The 20,254-nt window shown below is 40.0% G+C and overlaps 1 protein-coding gene across 1 annotated transcript in view; it reads left to right on the plus strand.

The window, feature by feature from the left end:
* TAOK1 (TAO kinase 1) overlaps positions 1–15,715 on the plus strand; it is a 181,160-nt gene extending 165,445 nt beyond the window's left edge. Inside the window, exon 21 of the mRNA XM_089683020.1 lies at positions 397–15,715. Within this exon, the coding sequence (XP_089539146.1) occupies positions 397–858 (462 nt within the window). The 3' untranslated portion in view covers positions 859–15,715. The remainder of the gene's footprint in view (positions 1–396) is intronic.
* Positions 15,716–20,254: the final 4,539 nt, after the last annotated feature.

Genomic DNA, 20,254 nt, shown 5'->3' on the forward strand with positions numbered 1-20,254 from the left:
AACCACACAGATGGTGATCAAATACCATCAAAAGAAAATTTGAGGGAAAAAAGGACATAAATTTCATTTATGTACAACATTGCATGACCGTGCAATTGTCAGTTAAAGTAACGCACTGCCGTATTGCAAAAAATGGCCTGGTCAGCAAGAGGGGTAAATCCTGTAGAGGGCAAGTGTTTAAACAGTTGAAACCAGTGGATGGAATAGGAAGGTGTCCAAATGTTCTCACCTGCCATATTTGAACTTTTAAATTTTACAGACTATGAAATCCTGTAAATGGCAGTGGTGCATGAAATGTAAATGTTCAGCAGTTTTACATGAGACATTATAGAAACAAGTTTGTGTACTTTGTTCATGTTCTAAAATTCTTACCTGGTTTGATGCCTTTTTTTCTAGATTGAAGAAGAAATGCTGGCTCTTCAGAATGAGAGAACAGAGCGAATACGAAGCCTTCTTGAACGTCAAGCTCGTGAAATAGAAGCATTTGACTCTGAAAGCATGAGACTAGGTTTTAGCAACATGATACTTTCCAATCTCTCCCCCGAGGCGTTCAGCCACAGCTACCCGGGAGCTTCTGGCTGGTCCCACAATCCCACTGGAGGCCCTGGACCTCATTGGGGTCACCCCATGGGAGGCCCACCACAAGCCTGGGGCCACCCAATGCAAGGTGGGCCCCAACCATGGGGTCATCCCTCAGGGTCTGTGCAAGGTGTCCCTCGTGGTAGTACAATGGGGGTCCGCAACAGCCCCCAGGCTCTGAGGCGGACAGCTTCTGGGGGACGGACAGAGCAGGGAATGAGCAGGAGCACAAGTGTTACTTCACAGATATCCAATGGTTCACACATGTCTTATACATAACTGCAAGAAGAACTTAATGGCCATTCCTTTTGACCATTCAACACAAACTGCCTACAGATGTCCTCACAGCAGCTTCCTCAATGGTACTGAGCAGCTGCAAAAATAAGGCTTCCTACACATGCTGTATTTTAATCAGTTTGTACAGGGTTTCATGTACGTGTGTATCTAGTGTATGATTGCATTGGCTGCTGGGTATATAATACAGATAAGTGAGAGGGAGGAAGAAAGTAAAGTATGTGGTTTTGTATTGAAGGTGGCTATAGTTTGAAAGTGGTTGGTGAAGCTGCATTACTTGTACAAAGCAAGACACACAGGTAAATATTTGGGAAGTATATCCATAGCGTGAGCACTTGGTACATTCCCTGACTCAAAATGTCCATCATTACACTCCGTTAGGGCATTGTCTGTTCTAACTCTCATGAAGTCATTCAGTCTTTTTTTTTTTTTTTTTTTTTTCTGTTGTGTGAGTGGTTTAACCCATTTGGATTTTCAGTAATCTGTGATATTACAAGGGTCATAACCATCATTGAATAGATTCAAATATTTCTTGCTTATCAAACTATTTTATCTGCAGTTAGGCCAAAAACTTTCTAATCAGGTTCTATTGTTTGAAGAATGTGCTGGTTAACAGGGATTTTTCAGAGTATTCTGCATTAACCTTGCATGTTAATGTGGTTAACGCAAACCAGCACTACCTTCTTACTTGTATATCTTTTCATGCGAAAACTGTCTGTGCACTTTGTATCTATTCAAGGCTACCACAGAATATTGGCAATCAGTATGTGCCATGTGTCAAACTAAATGGCTGAGTAATCGCGGATTTTAGTTGCAGTTTTCTGTTGCATTCTAATGTACCTGGCTGGAGCGCAGTGATGAATAATCTTTTTTGGGCTTTATTTGCGTGCTTAGTATGGGGAGTATATTTCAGCCTTGTTTGCAGACAGCATTTGTGCTATTGTAGTGGTTTATTTTTATGGGTGTGTCACTTTTTGAATGCAAGAACTTCTCAGCAGGTACAAGAGACTAGCAGAAAACCTTGTTTAATGCCACATTTTTATTTTTCTTAAGCTAGTTTTGAATTTACATATCTTGATCTTGCCACAAACCGCCATCCATTTTGTTCTCTGGTTGCCATTGCACTGGAAGGTGTGCTGCTAAGGGACATTCCTGTTACAGCCAGCAGCTGTCAATTTACCTATATTCTGATATTTTAATACCTAGAGTTCTTGCAGCACAAGACATCAGTGATGTCATGCCACATGTTCAACTGTATGTGGGCCAAGTATGTTTTTAAATTGAAGAATCGTGCTAATTTTAGTTCAATGCTTTCTTAATTCTTTAGGTGCTATTGTTAGTGCCAATAGCAGGAAGTTGAATCCTGCTGAACTTGGGGGCAGAATTGAATTGGCAGGTGGGTCAGATATGGAAAGCATGGAGAAAAAAAATGAGTGTTTCAGGTATGTTTGCAGGACTTAGAAAATAGAAATATGCATTATAGGTCCCCTTGTGCATTTGCACTAAAGCCTGAAGGGTTATCAATTGTAAAAACTGTGGATTTGTGGGAAAGGCAAATTCTAATTTGTGCACTGAGATCCTATGTTATCTCAGTCCACAATAGCTGTTCATATCCATGGGGTTTGACTGTGCCATTTATAGTCCTACTTTAACAATTCAGTTAGAACAAATATTCCTCTATACAAGCAGCATTACATATTAAAACAGAACAAAGTGTTTAAGTAAGTCAATATTTTTCCATTTGGAAGAATGGGAGAATATTGGGGTAATTAAGGTTCAGAACGTATCGTTCTATTTAAATTGGTATGCTGCTTTTTTAAATTTTTATACTCACTACATTAAACAAATGGGCTGCGCCACACACACTAGCTACCGGGTCATTATTATTATTTTTGGGAGGCATTAGTAAAACTATAGAGCATGCTATAGAGAAGTGTAAACAACAAATGTTTATCTTGCACACACGTCCTGTATTTTAAGATTTCCCTTTTCACTACAGTATAAAACCCATTCTCAGCTGGAGCAGTTTATGATTTACAAGTCCTTTTTTTTATTTGAAAGAGCATCTGTTAATTATTTCAGCTTGTGAACAAATACTTTTTCATGGCATTGTAATTGCTTTGTTTTTGGAAGCTGCTGGTTCTCTTTTTTTCAGCCATATATAAATGAGAATATTTCCGTCTTGGCTTTGTCTGAACTAAATTATTTTATTTTATTTTTTTTTCCTTATAACCCTATTTGATTTGGTATTTTAAGGCTTACATGAAAATTTAAAATTTTATAACACAGCCCTTTTAAAGGAATGGTGGCATGTTAACTGCCTCAGTCCATATCTAGCTGCCACATTGCTAGAGAACCATTTAAAGTACATTCATTTTTATAGAACACTCCCTAAACTGTCCCTGATCAGAATTTTGTTTGTGAACAACCAAAATAATGCTTCTGTTTGTATTTTGGTTCTTAAAGTGATACTAAAGTCTTTTTTAAATAACAAACCTGTTGTACTTATCTGCTCAGTGTAATGGTTTTGCAAAGAGCAGCCCGGATCCTCCTCTTCTCACCAGCGTTCCTTGCCCCTCCCTTCTGTCGGGTGCCCCCATAACAAGCAGCTTGCTATGGGGGCACCCAAGCAGGCATGCTGCCAAGCTGCGGCTCTGCGTACGTGTCCATTCACACATAGAGCCACGGCTTGGCCCCTTCCCTCTCCTGATTTGCTCACTGGCTGTGAATGAAAGTGGCGGGAACTGATGCCTCACGCTGCTGCCTTTACCAATCAGGAGCGAGAAGCCCTGGTTAACTGATGCTCTTTTTTACCTTCATGCATACAGCGTAAAAAACCTTGAAACTTTAGAGCCATTTTAACCTCTTTGCTTTAGTAAATATTTACACATTGTTTGCACAATATGATGGCATGTGTTTGCCTATTACCTTTCAGACCTGAGCAAATGTAGAACACTTTGTAATGATTTGCCTGATGTTGTTCCAACACAGCAATTGGGAATCTGACACCATGGTTTATTCATGAGGGATTCTGAAATGTAAATTGAACATTGAATGTGTGAATAGTGTTTTTCAGGGTCTGTTCACACAAACCTTGTGCACTGCAGTACATTAAATGTGCGTGTTAACGCATGTTGCATGAGGACAGCCTACTCCTTAAAATGGGCTGCCCAACACTCTACAAAGATGCAAAAATTGTGCATGCAGCAGAGTGGCACTACGGTATACAGCTTCTTTCATGCCATCATGGATCTGTCTTGTATATTCATCTTCACAAAACAAAGACATGATAGATATTAGATTTACATCTTAGGATTTATGTCCTTGCCCAAGTTTATTAACTGTTCATTTAAAGTGGGCTTCGTATATAAATAACTTTTAAGGCAATGGGAGAGAACAGGAGCCACCAGCACTCCAAATATTAAAGCAGCTCTCTTCTTGACAAAGTATTCATGACCTACTTGATAATGGGAGATCTCAAAACTTAATTTAATCATGAATAAAGTCACTATAAACTTAGCAAGGTTTGTAGGGCTGGTGCTTTCTCTACTGTGCTGTTTGGTGCTGTCCCTTTTGCCACCTGGACACCCAATATGTGAGAGACTCACGTTTTTGTGAAAAGCAGTTAAGGAGTCTATTTACTGCATGGTGAATATCCTGGCATAGAGCTACACTGATGAAACAAATATGAAATCTGAAGTTTAATCCCCCTAACAATCAGGCTGATTTAGTAATTCATGCATTAACCCTGTGATTTTTGAATACGCCGAATTGTTTTTATGGAGATTTAAAAAACACAAGCTTCCCCTGACCCAGATATTGTGTTTGAAGGGGACATAAACCATGATAAAAATGACTCCTTTATTACATCATCTCTTAATGTCTATACTTGGTAGACTGGCAAAGCTTCTAATGTGGGGACAGAATCAAAATAAGCAAACTATAACGTTCTGGAGCCCATAATAACCAATCACAAAGCCTCTTTCACTTATTCTACTGAAATCTGATAAGATTGCTATGGGTTACTGCACTTTACATATAGTCAGAATAATACACACTGATCAGCAGCTGAAGCCGCTGATATACAAAAGTTTTGTAACTTGTACATTCGACAGAAGTCGATGGAACCGTCAACTTCTTTTGAAATGGGAGTGCCAAACTCTGCTTGAATATTGACCAGTCCCTGCTAAACCGGTCAAATTTCGATCCATCTATTACCAGCATAAGTCATTGTTTTAAACAGGTTGCCTGGTCTGATTTGGTTATCCCTACATTTATAGTGCCAGTAGATATATACGCTGGGTGACTAATCATTTCAGCTCCTTCATCAAGCGCGTATTTGGCCCATGATATCAAAGCTTCAGTGAACTGGAGTGCACAGTATGTCTTGTACATATCACACAGCCACTCTGTGTACTGTGATATCCTGGCTAATTCTTGCAGTTGATCGTAGCCTTAGGAAACCAGAGTCAAGTTAGCAGAAAGTTGTTCAGTTGTAAACTTTAATCCAATGTGATGGGTGTAAGTGCAGTGATAACCCTGACTGCATTCCAGTGATTTGGCTTACTAGTGACCTTTGCGCTGGACAGTGAATGTGGCTGCTAAGCAAAGAAAATTTTAATATCTTCTCATTTATTGTTAGCTGTTTTATATCTGTTTCAGTTGTGCAGGTTTTCAATATTCCCTGTAAAATGTTCTGCTTGACTGACCAAAGACTGCTGATTTTAGTAAAATATTAAAGAACACATCTTTGCCTAGCTGCAAATCCGTTTTAAGCCACTATGGTTGGACTAAATGTACCCCATCCTTCATAGATACACATCGGATAATGCCAAGCAGTGTTAGTTTTTACAGTCAGAATTATTACTATGGTAAGTTGTGCATAGACATGTACTTTCAGATATATGTAATTGGATTTGTGATGGATCTCTTTGGAAAGGATTCTGCCTTGGCTGTTTTCACGGCTCTCAAAGCTAACAGCATCACTTACAGGCACACAGGGCGTTTCACATTAGCAGTAGAAATGTAGTGTGCAAACTTGCTTTTCCACACAGGATGATCTTTCAGGGAGTAGAACATAACCCCTCTGAAATTGTGCTGCATTAAAGGCTAAGTTCACCTTTTCTTTTTTTTCTTTTTTTTCTTTTTTTTTAAATTTCAGCTCCCTCATGTGCCAATATACCATTAATGTACCTCTGTTGCAGAAAAATAAAAGCTTTCTTTGATTTTGGGAAGGCCTTACCTTAGCCCTTGCCAAATTTCTTAGCGTCATCACTTGCTAATTTGTAGATCTAGGACAGAAAAGTCAGTAATACACTGGAAGGATTTAATCAGCTGACCTCATTAGCACACACCTGTAGCTGCTTTCCCCCCTTCCAGCAGATCACTACCACCCACTTCCACAGGTGCACGGATTTCCAATGCAAGTAATCAGCGATCACCGTTCTCACGAAATACGCAGGCATCAATTTTGTTTTCTTTCTTAATTTCATCTTGCATAGATCGTTCATTTTGCAGAGTGTGCAGAAGATGAGCGATCAGTTAACAGTCTGTGGATGGAGCCGTGGTATTTGAAAACAGGAGGTGTGTGTCCTGGGTTCTGTAAAGCTCACCATACACTATACAATCTGATTGTACAATCTCCTTTAGATCTACCATCAACTTTGTAATGCAAGGACTTGCCTGATTGGATGCAGAGTGATTGGATAGATGGTGTGTCCTCCTATGATATAGTTTAGAATCTAAAGGAGATTGTGCAATCAAATCGTATAGCTTATGGCCACCTTTTATACACCTTTAATTATCTAGTTGCGCTTTTGGTGCCATTAATTGTTAATGGCACACCAAACACAAACAAGCACACATTTTGCGACGTGAAAAAAAACAAGTCACAAACACAGCAAAATGCACAGTAAAAAAAAAAAAGTTCAACCAACATCACGTCAAAATGTCGCATGAGCTACTATGCTACATGTAGCACAATCCATTGAAATCCACGGGCTGCCCTATGCATGTTATGGGGAAAACAGGCCAAAAAACATGCGCTCCCAGTCCTCAGTATGAATGGGGCCTGAAAGTGAAATTGGTGTGTTTACACAATAACAATGAGGCTCCATTCACATCTGTGTGTTTCTGAATGCACAGCAAACTGCACAGAAAATGCTTGCTTTGCCATGCATTTCAGAAACACGCTGCAAATGTGCATTGTGTTTGTGTTGTCATTACATGTTAAAGGCTCCCCAAGTGTGGCAAACACATCAAAAACTGCGGCAATGCACCGAGCTTCGCTCCAAAAAAACATTATTTTGGAGCTTCTCTGGGGCAATTGTCGCACGTATGGCAGCCCATTCAAGTGAATGGACACCCAAAACAAATGCATGCGGGAATGTGAGTTTTTCGCTATGTGGAGATGTGAATGGGGCCTGACAACTGAGTGTCTCCATCCACTCCCTCCTATGTGCTTGTATAAAGATGGCCATACACTATGCAGTCCTGATTGTACAATCTCTGTACAATTTCCTTTAGAGTTACCAGAACTATGGAATAGGAGGACCCACCTGAACAATCCATTCAATCTGTATCACATCAGATAGGCCCTTGTACTACATAGCTGATGGGAGATCTAAAGGAGATTGTACAATCAGATTGTATAGAAAGTGGGTGGAAGGTAGCATTGTAATGAGGGAGGCGTGGTCCAGAGTGGTGAACAAACTCTATCACACCCTCTTCTGTGATGCAAAAAGGAAGTGAAGGCTTCTGGGAGATGGCTACAGGAAGTGAATGCTGAGAGATGATCTACAGGAAGTGATGGAATCTGAAAATCATTTAAAAAATGTAATTAAACTGACAAGATTTTAAACCTGTGGCTAAGTTAAGTGAGAGAAAAAGTACATTTAGATGGCTGGGCCAGAAATGGTATTGGAAAACGCTTCTATTTAATATGAAAATGAAATTCTTCCTGAAAAGGTGAACTTCTCCTTTAATTATGGTGACGTTACCTAGTTGATGCAAATTGCTAGGATGTCTCAAAATAAGACATTACTCCTTTGGCATGCTTGGCTTTCATATGTCCACTCATTTGTATGTCCTTCTGACATTTTCAAGCAGAACGTGAGGATAGAAACTAAAAAAAAAAAAAAAAAGTGTTTGGTCACAAAGTGATAATTCTCAGCTGGTGTATGCCACCTGCTGGATCACTGCATGGTGCTTACAATTTAGACTTCCATTGAGAGCCAGTAGTTTTTGCTATATTTCCATTTCTTTGACTGCAGACTTGCTGCTTTCATACACACAAGCTGCAGTGTTTTCTAAATGGGATCACAGAATACAAAGTTTTGAGAAGAAGAGGGATGGACAGAACAGGATGGCTGCTGTCTCCTGTCGAAGTGCCACAAGTATAATGGAAGCTATACTATTGTCCCTCATTGAAAAGTCAAAATTTTAAATAACAGGCAGAGATCACAGAAGTGACATACATCTCCTGAAATTTAACAATTTGTAACCCAGCAGTTTGTCTTTCCTGGAGTTCCTCTTTAAATCTGCTGTAGACTCAAATATTCACATCTTTCCAGATTCAGCCATCTGCTTCTGCTATTAAGGGGGGTTTTCTTTCTCATTTCTTTTTGCTGTAGTATATGGATAATGGTGAAGCTGTGTTTGAATCCCTTATGTGACTTTTCAGTGGCTGCAGGGGGAAAGTTATAGCTGGGAGCACAAGTATATGAAGAAATTTGGTTTGGATAGGCTGATTCATAGCTATGCACTCCTGTGTCAGCACATGTAGTAATGCACACGTCGGTGTGGAGGGGCCCTTATAGTTTCCCTTTAAAAAACAATTTTGCTGATGTACAGGGATAAGAACCAGCCGCATATGCAATAATGGAACTTCTGCTTTCTTCATGCATTAAAATATACACTATATTGCCAAAAGTATTGGGACACCCCTCCAAATATTTGGAATCAGGTGTACCAATTATCCCCATGCCCACAGGTGTATAAAAGCAAGCACCTAGGCATGCAGATTGTTTCCATACCCATTTGTGAAAGAATGGTTCGCTCTCAGGAGCTCAGTGAATTCAAGCTTGGTACCGTGATAGGTTGCCACCTGTGCAATAAGTCCATCCGTGAAATTTCCTTGCTACTAAATATTCCACGGTCAACTGTTAGTGGTATTATAACAAAGTGGAAGCAACTGGGAACAACAGCAACTCAGCCACAAAGTGATAGGTCACATAAAATGACAGAGTGGGTTCAGAACATGCTGAAGCGCACAGTGTGCAGAAGTCGCCGTCTGCAGAGTCAATAGCTAAAGACCTCTAAACTGGCCTTCAGATTAGCACAACAACAGTGCGTAGAGAGCTTCATAGAATGGGTTTCCATGGCCGGGCAGCTGCATCCAAGCCTTACATCACCATGTGCAATGCAAAGCGTTGGATGCAGTGGTGTAAAGCACGCCGCCACTGGACTGTAGAGCAGTAGAGACATGTTCTCTGGAGTGATGAATCATGTTTCTCTGTCTGGCAATCTGATGGACCTGTCTTGGTTTGGCTGTTGTCAGGAGAATGGTACTTGCCTGACTGCATTGTGTAAAGTTTGGTGGAGGGGGATTATGGTGTGGGATTGTTTTTCGGGGGTTGGACTTGGCCCCTTAGTACCAGTGAAAGGAACTCTTAAGGCATCAGCATACCAAGACATTTTAAACAATTTCATGCTCCCAACTTTGTGGGAACAGTTTGGGGATGGCCCCTTCCTGTCTCAACATGACAGCACACCAGTGTACAAGGCACGGTCCATAAAGACATGGATGAGCGAGTTTGGGGTGGAGGAACTTGACTGGCCTGCACAGAGTCCTGACCTCAACCCAATAGAATATCTTTGGAATGAATTAGAGCGGAGACTGCGAGCCAGGCCTTCTCGTCTGACATCAGAGCCTGACCTCACAAATGCGCTTCTGGAAGAATAGTCAAACATTCCCATAGACACACTCTAAACCTTGTGGACAGCCTTCCCAGAAGAGTTGAAGCTGTTATAGCTGCAAAGGGTGGGCCAACTCAATATTGAACCCTATGGACTAAGACTGGGATGCCATTAAAGTTCATGTGCATGTAAAGGCAGGCCGACCAATACTTTTGGCAGTATAGTGTATGTGTTTTAACTGCAGAAAAATGTACAAGTGTGATTAGACCCTAAATGATAATTACTGTACAGGTGTAGACAGGAATCGTGCCAACAATTAGATCTCCCACCAAATATATATGTATAATGATACCACATTATGCTACCTTTGCTAGATGTGCCAATTTAGGCCCCATGTACACTGGTTGCCCAGCTTTTTTAAATGCCAAGAGAAAATCGGCATCAAAAACACACCTGAAGGCATGTTTTTACAAACGCGTTTAGACACATTTAAGCTCGTCAAGCACTTGTGTATTCATTCATTGCATTACCCTGAATGTTAGTTTATTCTGGCCATTGAAATGAATGCTCGAGCTGTTGTCGTGCCTAGCGTTCACATTCGTTTAGATGCGTTTACACGAGTTTAGGCACGTCCGGAAACATTTACCAGTAAAACTCACCTCTGCTGAACGTGCTTGACTTTTTTTTTTTTTTTTTCTGCCTCTAAACGCCTGTAAAAGCGTGTGTGCGCACGGAGGCTTCAGCTTGTGAACAAGAATGTGCTCAGTAGGGAGGTGGTTAGCTTGTATGCAGCTTTTGCATGATTTGGCTTGATAATAACATTGCACTTTTTAATCCTAGGATAAATTTTAAGAAAAAAAATGTGGTACTTGCATTTAAAGCTAGGAACCAAGCCATGTTTGAGAAATACAGAAGTTTTATATTAATTTGGTGAGGGTTTTTTTTTGTATTGGTTTAAACTGCACACATTCGTCTTGTGTGCGGCGTGAAGTGAAAAAACATTCCTATTCTCTTGATACCATTCAACACTAAACTACCAAGTTAAGGAGACAGAATTTTTCAAGACCAGTCTTAATTACTAATCACATGATCTGCTTCGTGAGGTTGTCCACATGCTTCCTGTTGACGCTGTGGCATTTGTTTTTATGTAATAATGAAAAAAAGAAATAAAAAATTAGAGAAGAGATGGCATAGATTGCATCTCTCCCACCTGTTAATTTGAAGTAAGTAATTAAATTGTTTTTAGGGCAGCTTTATTATGGCTTTATTTATTTTCAAAGAGCAATGTTCTACAGTAGTTCTAAGGAGCCAATATGAACTCAGCAGGTCAGAGTAATGGAGATAATTAAAAAAGAATTTTGATTGGCTGCTTTGCATCAAGGCACTTTGCTCTGTGCTTTATCAAATAAAGGCTATAGTGTATTTTTGATTAAGAGAAAATTTCAAGTATAAGAATTTCTGAGATGGAGAAAGTTTTAAACAGGCATAGGTAACCTTGGCCACCCATTAGAGGAACTACAGCTCACAGCATGTTATTAGTAATGGTCCGCTGAGACCTGTAGTTCTTAGGTGGCTAGAAAGCCCCAGGTTGCCTACCCTTGTTTTATAAAGTCACATTTTATTCCTGTTTTTAGTACCACACTTTTTTTTTATGTTTGTTTTTTTATTTTGGTCTATCACCAGTTCCCCAACAGGAATTATTCTTCCTGTTGAATATGTGGGAGGTGAGAGGGCAGCAAAGACACTGGTGTAAATAATCAATGTTAAGAAAAGAAATATTTAGTGCATAAATACACAAAGATATATTGACTTAATAAATTGTAAATGCTAGAGCCTTTTTTATTAACACTTTAAGTTGCTAAACATGAGAGAGATTTCTATTTATAAGAGATTCCTGTGCCCATTTCAGCCAGCCATGTAACAGACATTTATCGCTGGACCGGCCTAGTCCAAATTTGTGTGGCATCGAGCTTGTGAAGAGTTCAATATCAAAAGCTGAGGTGGGGAAAGGGGTAGGTTTGTGTATATTGTACATTTTAAAATAGCTTGCTTGTATTGTGTAGAGAAAAAAAAAAAAGATTGGCAGAGAAAAAAAAAAAACACACGACGTTTGAATTGTCTAACATATATATTAACAAATGTCTAACATTGTCTACTGAATACAGCCTCCCCTCAACCTTGTCAGAGGTTTTTATTTGTTTTTTTTTTTTTTTATTTCTCATCTCTGGCGAAATTTGCCAAATTGCTGACAGATACACCAGGAATACATTGCAATGAATACATCCTGAAATTTTTTTCTGCAGGGGAAAAAGTAATTTAGTAAAATCGTTAATGTTCTACATTGCAGTGCAAATGTACAATCTGCTTTAAATATCCCTATAATGTAGAGGGAAGGCCTCTTTGATTGGCATTGTAGATAGGACTTTGTGATACATGGACAGTGGTAAGTTTGAATAGCTTAAAGATAAAGCATGAACTCAGACTGCTGGGAGTGACTAGCTTTCTTTTATTTAAAAAAAAAAAAAAAAAAAAGCCAAGCTAATATACTTATGTCCTATGAGATGAGTGTAGTACCACTACCCATAGTGACAGTCTGGGTGTCAGACATCACAGGTAATTTTGGCACTTTTGTATGACAGAATACTATTACTTTAAAGGTTCAACATTGGATGAAAAACATTGAGGGAAGTTTTCAGCAGCTTCATTTGTTAGTTTGAAAATGAGCCTGTTCTTTGCTGGCCATGACACACACAAAGCAGTGCAGCTTTAGAGTCTTTTCTCAACTATGCGTATGCAGTAACAAACAGTGGTGACTCATGTTATTGTATGCAGTTTTGACAACTTTTTTTGTGCATTTTAAATGTGTTTTTATGTGTGCATTATGTTAAGTAATTTGGTGAACCTTTTAAAATAGAATGGAAATGCAGTGATATTGCACGGTACAGAAGTGCATTTTCATTTAATCAGGCTATTATGTAGGTCAATAAATTAAAATGCTATGTGCCCTTTTTATGCAGCATATAGATGTTTGTTAGCCACGTAACTTTACTTGAAATGGATTGTCATGCAATAAACCAGACAAATGTGACCAGGCCTTTAATCTTTCCAAAGAGCAGAAGTTTTTGGTATTGCAATTCATTTCTCCTGTCTTGATCATGAAGTTCAAGTTGGACGTTACCTTTAGGTTTATGCAGACCCCTTTTGAACCTCGTGATAATAGCCACTGATTCCAGTCTTACAAGACGACTGTTTCCATGCCAAAGCTCAGTATTCCTGAGAAATTTTTCTTGCATGTTAGGAGGCAAACAGCAGAATCCAAGAAGCCTTTATTCTTCCTCCATTCCTAATACAGAAATTGTACATTGATGATAATGGTCGTCTCTCACACATATCAGTATTGCTGGGCCATGGGTGAATTTTGAAGCTTTAGAAAGGTTGTTGTCAAGGAGGACAACCCCAAAGCTGCAGATAAAAGTGTAAGGCTCTCAATGTGTAGTTTTCCAAAAGCAACATGGTATAAGTTGGAATTCCCCTTTTAGGTTAAAGTCCTTTATTTGAGTCATTACATTTTGGCTGTTGATAGGACTCTAAGGCTACATTTACACCACTGATTTAGGCTGGTGTGAATTATAATGGCAGGAACCTTCTGATTCCTGCTGTGGCTTTGAGCGGCTAGGTGCGATCCTCGGCCTTGTTCATTATAATGACAGGTCATTGGCAGCCACAGCTATTTGCGCCTCTCTACACAGACAGTGATCACCACAGGTAATTGTTGGCTGTGCGAATAGCTGCCACCGACAACGACCTGTCATAGTGGAAAGGGCTGGCGGCTACTCGAATCCGCAACAGGAATCAGATAAAGATTCCTTCTGCTACATTTCACACCAGAATGAATGTGAATGTAGGTTAAAGGGTGGGGATGAAGCACATTTTAAAATGTATCAGTTTTCATTGCAATGCATACCTGTCACCTCTGTCAGCATCAAATTGCAAACCAACCACAGTCTATTTATCATGTTAATTATATATTCTTGTTGCATTTCCTGCTCCTGGCATGTTTCTGAATTTTTATTTGCACATTTATTTGTAGAAGTTACAAGAATATATATTTTTAAGTTTGATTCTTCTTTTTTTTATTTTTTATTCACTTTACTCTGTACACTCCCACTGTCTGCAACATCTGGACAAAGAAACAAGCATATTCCCCCTTTTATTTAGTGAAGACATTTTTGGTTAATAATGCCATTTAATTAGAGAGAATATGAATGCACACCCGCAGATACCAGGGAAAGATAACAAAAGGTGCCCCAGATTTATCTATTACCAAAAACCAACTTCCAGAGTTATATTCAGTGAACTATCAACAAGCATTTGAAATGTCAGCTATTTAAAGCTGGATTAAACAAAGTACATTTAATGTAATCTCTAAGGTGCAATTTCAGCAGACATTTAGGAGCAGCCATTTTTGTTTGCTGAGCTCATATATTTTGCATGTGAGCAGCCTTTTGATTTACAGGAACTAGTGAGGGAGGCGACAAGAGACTTTATCAAAGTGGTTTGCGTAAAAAAATAAATACATTTAAAAAAGCTAATTTTTCGTCCATTTCAGAAGCCCTCTGCTGCACTGTAACTTGGAAGCATTTTCCTTCTGCAGATACCCATTTGTTTTATTTCACCTGTAGCAATCCCTACTGGTGAAATTGGGTATTGCATTTCACTTTAAAAAGTGGTCCTGCTTTTAATCCCAGAGATGTGGGAGGTGATGGAACCCAGTCGAACAGGAAATTCAATTTATTTTAAGAAATGGAAAGTTAGGCTGCCTTATACAGTTTTGTTGTTTTTTTTTTCTCCTCAATGTGGCTGTCTGCACTGTGCCTAAAAGCCACAGGTATAGTTAACTTATCAGCGACTGCTGCAGTGTCCACCTGACAAAGTGGATCTGCTCTGTGTAGCTGACATAAGGATTGCTTACATACAAGCAAGTAAGCACAGCTTGCTTCCCAGTCAACCATGTGCTATCATAACGTTTACTAGCGAATGTGTTTCAGTAGAAGTTCATGAGATGCCTGCAGCAAGTATAGCTAGGACTTAAAGCTAGCAGTGTCACCACTCTGCATGACACCTTTGATCACTTGATAATCAATAACCCCAATGCCGTGCCTTATTGCCTCTCCGCATAGCAAAAACCTTTTACAAGGCCGTGATTGTAAGTCATGCCACAGGAATTTCCCTTCAGGAAAAAAGCAAAGTTCTATTTTTATAATTACCAGACCTGTTCCATGTTTTAAGTAAGGCTTTTGTGACATGGACTGATCTGCTACATGGGTAACATTTCAAGCACTTGCAGGAACGTCTAGCTTTTACCAGTCAGAGCAGTTCCTTGTTACATCATGCACACATTTTAACAGCTGCTTTTAAATCCTTTTATATACAGTTGTCCTTTTACCAGCACGAATAGAGTGGGTGGGTGTATATGCAGGTAGCAAGTTCACCCTATGTGGAATAGAGCTGAGGGTCGATTTCTTTTCAGAAAGATTCTGTTGATAGCATTAGGTCTTAAGCAAACCTTTCTGGAACTAAACAGGTCAGCAAAATTTCCAGTCACTTTTCCACCATATTCTGCTGGTATGAGTTCCTGCGGGTGTGCATTTTATCTGCAGTGCTGTGTATCCACACCACTGCCTGTTGGGGTCTTGTACAGTGAGGTCTCTTGTACAGTGTAATGTCAGTATTCTGGTATTCCTCTGGTTTCACAATATAATTATATAACCTGTATTAATTGTATAGATTGTGCATTTAAAGCTGTTACCAAGTTGTCAGAAAAGGAGAGAAATCCTATGTAATATTTTGTTTGTAATTATCCTTTGTATCATAGCAAAGGAAATGTTTAAAAAAATCAACTGTAATAAAGTAATTTTAGTACACATCGAGAGTTTCTTTGCTACTTTATTTTCTCACATTGTAAATATGCATATTTTACTTTGATGGCGTGAAATACATTTACAAGGGTTATAGAGAGTAAGTATATATTTGTTTTCTTATTTGTAAGAATGTAATTTGTTTAGCGAAATGGTGATTTCAGTCTGAAATTGTATATCTTGGATGCAGTGATGCAGTCATCCTTTAAATTGCTTTTTTTCTTTTTGTAAATGTTCTATGATGGAATTTGATTACCGGTGAAGGTAAAAAATCTGCCTTGGAAAATAATTAAAGCTCAGGTAAATGACTAAAATAATGTTTTGATATGTACATTTAAAAATAAAATGACCACAATATTTGCAATTCTGTTCAGCCAGTCTTGTGATCCAGGTACTCCTACCAGACCACATAAATAGGTAGGTGACCTTTACTTTTTGCTGCCTCATAGTTTGACCATTGGTTTGAGAGTGAAGAATCACCATCACACCGATGAAGTCTTCACTCATTCAGCTCTCTTCTTTTCAGTTAGCACCTAGTGATTGACAGCACTGTGCAATAAAATGAATTGCTCCCAGTTTGGCCAATCTCAGTCAGGCCTGCTGTACGGGCATTACAGAAGGCTAAGATGTAGTTATATTCAGAAATGTATTTTTAGCTCGAAGTAAAAAATTTAAATTTTTTACATTTGCATGATATTAATATTCTACAGCAGTGGTCTCCAAACTGTGGCCCCTTACTTGCTTTTATCTGGCCCTTGGGGCACTGTTTCATCCACTGACACCAACAATGCGGCATAATCTCTCTCCCCCCAACACCCAAATGACACAAACAATGGGGCACAATTCCTTCCAATGACCTCAACAATGGGGCACAATTCTTCCCAATGACACAAACGACAGGGCACAGTTCCTTCCACTAACGCCCACAGTGGGGCGCAATTCCTCCCGCTGACACCAAAAATAAGGCGCTATTCCTTCCAATGACCCCAAAGATGGGGCATTGTCTATTCCCACGGACATTGGGACCTTTTCTACTCCCAATGGCCACAGTCTAGCTCCCCTAAAGTCTGAAGGACAATAAACTGTCCCTTTGTTTAGAAAGTTTGAAAGTCCCTGTTCTAAAAAATTAAAAAAAAAACCTTTGTTTCAGATTAAACCCAACAAGGTCTAGTTAATGAACATGGAAGCTGGAGTTAAAGGGACTCTGTCACTATGGAAAAAAAGTCTAGACCCAAGAATAGCTTGCAAAGAAGATGCTTTGCTATCCTGCTGCATGTGGCAAAGAACTCCGCTGATCCTAATCTTGCATCGGATACTGCAGGGAGTGTTGCATGCTTGTATGCCCCTGCTGAGCCCTGTGCTTCCTTCCATTGGTCACTAGACCCAGAAATGTAGGCAGGTGCCTACAAGTTGGATCATTAGATTTTGGACTGCCCAGGTGGGGAAGAGTTAACGCTAGTCTGCTGTTATCCTGGGTTTTTTTCTATGCTCTGCCCTCCACTCTGTGGTACATATAAAAAGAGGGAAGGCTGGGTCCGCAGGTGTCCAGAGCCAGGAGGACCCCATGGGAAAGAGCTAAGGGATCCATATGTGAGGATGTAAGCAGTAGCAACCCATCAGTGCTTCTAAAGGGGACCTACCAGTAGTGGACTTTTCCAGATATGGATTTCTACCTGTTGAGGTATGCCTGGGTAACCTAGGGATGCTAGTTAGGGACTTATGTACAGATGGGACTGTATGAATGTGAAAGTTACCAGTAAAGTTTTAAGTTCCAAGCCTGGTCTGAAGATATCCTAAGGGGGTGCATGGTGGTAGTGGTGTATTGGAAGAACAGGGCCTTTAAATGCACACAAAGTTTGAAGTGGAGAACATACTATCTCTAAGGGTAACAAGTGCACAAGGGAATGGCAGAACAGCCAGGCAGTAGGAGAACCATACCGGCAGTGATGACACATCTCGTGCATACTGTGGGAAGCAGTTGTCCTGAGCAGTCGGTGTCCCTGTAATCAGAACCAAATTCACATGGTGGAGACCCTAGGGACCTAGCCAAAAGTACAGAAGGAGTTAAATCGTGAACACAAGTGGGTTCTCACAGGCATGTGCCATCACTGGGAGTGATGACGGTAGGTGGAATGGGAATTTACTCCATAGTGCCCCTTCAAAATGTTTCATTCCAAATGGGTGTATGTATCAGGGGATGGTGTGGCACGTACAGTAAAGCTGCAGTTTATGGTACAAATGCCCCAGGGTATACGATTCGCTTCTAATTTGGAGTGCCACCTTAATGTCGCTTTGTCCTGGGCATTAGCGAGTGTGCATACCGAGGAGTCTGAAGAAGGAACAGAGGAAAGGACCCGTGTGCACAGATGGGGTGGCCCCGCCCAGAACTATGCTAGCGCCTTCCACATAGGCTGGTGGAGTTTGGCGGTGGGACAGGTAACTATGCTTTTCTTTGCTGGTTGGCCATATGTTCAGTTTCATAGTTGCAGACTCACTTTAAAGTGCGACTGACAGGAAAGTAATATGGAAGCTGCCAATAATAACTTACAAAAGTGCACATTTTGTGGCCATCTTTGTTATCCTTCCTTACCCACTTTTGTAAGTCATTTTCCCTTATTAGTGGCCCTTTGAGGGGGGAAAGTTTGAACATAACAAACCCTGGACTCTGCAAAAGTCTCAATGGCAGCTTCCATATTTCTACTTTGACAGGTTTGCTTAAAAGGTAACCAATAAGAATAGAAATAAAGGACTTGACATTCTTAATTTGGTTTTGAATAGTACAGCTTGAAGACTTTCTATACTGGATTACGGGCTTTCAGGACAGGAGTATAGAATTTTCAGATGACACTGGCTGCATGTTTGTTACAGGTCAATGTTTTACTTGCCAGGTAAATCAGTAATTGAAGCATTCATAACTATCCTTACAGGTTTTGTTTAATTGTGTTACAATGACATCTGATGGCAAAATCTGTACTGAGAATACGAGAGTCAGTTTTCTAAAGCTCCCCAAACATCATTGGCCCCATTATTACACACAGCTCTTTTGGCCCTACTTCTCCTGTTGGTCACAGGATGGCACTTCGTTCTGCACTCCTGTGACCTGTTTTCTGCCATCAGCAAGCTAAAGCCCCCTGTTGGCTATTACAGAGCTGATCCAGGCTCTGGAAAGATCCCTACTTTAATGTGGGGATCATTCCGGGTGCCTGGACTAGCAGCTAGCTTCAGTGAGCACTGGAGGGGCAGAACAGAAAGCTGGTGACTGACAATCGCCAGCTCGCTGCCCACTGAAGACCAATAACTGAATAATCAGTGAGCTTTGATCAGCGGCTCATTTCTTGGTGGTCTTACAAGCAGTTGAGGTATGGTATGATATAGATATATACAGTCAGGTCCATAAATATTGGGACATCGACACAATTCTAACATTTTTGGCTCTATACACCACCACAATGGATTTGACATGAAACGAACAAGATGTGCTTTAACTGCAGACTGTCCGCTTTAATTTGAGGGTATTTACATCCAAATCAGGTGAACGGTGTAGGAATTACAATAGTTTGCATATGTGCCTCCCACTTGTTAAGGGACCAAAAGTAATGGGACCAAATAATAATCATAAATCAAACTTTCACTTTTTAATACTTGGTTGCAAATCCTTTGCAGTCAATTACAGCCTGACGTCTGGAACGCATAGACATCACCAGACGCTGGGTTTCATCCCTGGTGATGCTCTGCCCTGCAATGGTCTTCAGTTCCTGCTTGTTCTTGGGGCATTTTCCCTTCAGTTTTGTCTTCAGCAAGTGAAATGCATGCTCAATCAGATTCAGGTCAGGTGATTGACTTGGCCATTGCATAACATTCCACTTCTTTCCCTTAAACTCTTTGGTTGCTTTTGCAGTATGCTTTGGGTCTTTTTTTTTTTTTTTTTTTTAATTTAAATATTTATTAATTTTTCATGTTATTCCATAAGAAGAGAGATAATACATATAAATAATCCATACATTTCTACTTTGTCCCTTCTATTTACCTCTTTTCTTTCCCTTCCCTCCCAACCCACCTTTTCCCCCCTTCCCCCCTCCCTCCCCTCTGCAAGGTCTCCAATCTCTCAAGGCCCAATAACTTTAAGTAACTTCCTAGTTTAGAGTTTTCTATATTTCTCTTTCAATCCTGATTTTTCCCATCGCGATTGGTATAATTTCAACCTGTCTTCCTGAGTATAATAAGATTTTTCCATTCTACTAATCTGGTTTACCCTATTGATCCAATCCTCCTCCGTCGGCACCTCTGTCTTCCACCAAAACTTGGGAATCAACCCTTTTGCAGCACTTAAATAGTACCATACTCCTGATTCTTTGTATTTATTTACTGTTGTCTCAACATTATGTAGGAGACACATGGTTGGGTCTAATCCTATGTCATTTCCAGTTATTATTTCTATTAATTTGACTATTGTCTTCCAGAAAACCTGAATTTTTGGACATTGCCACCAAATATGAAACACTGTGCCCTCCTCCCCACATCCTCTCCAACACATTTTTGAATTCTCC

Source organism: Staurois parvus, unplaced genomic scaffold (genome assembly GCF_062004578.1).
Source record: "Staurois parvus isolate SC_StPar_1 unplaced genomic scaffold, SC_StPar_1.0 ptg000299l, whole genome shotgun sequence".
Taxonomy (NCBI): domain Eukaryota; kingdom Metazoa; phylum Chordata; class Amphibia; order Anura; family Ranidae; genus Staurois; species Staurois parvus.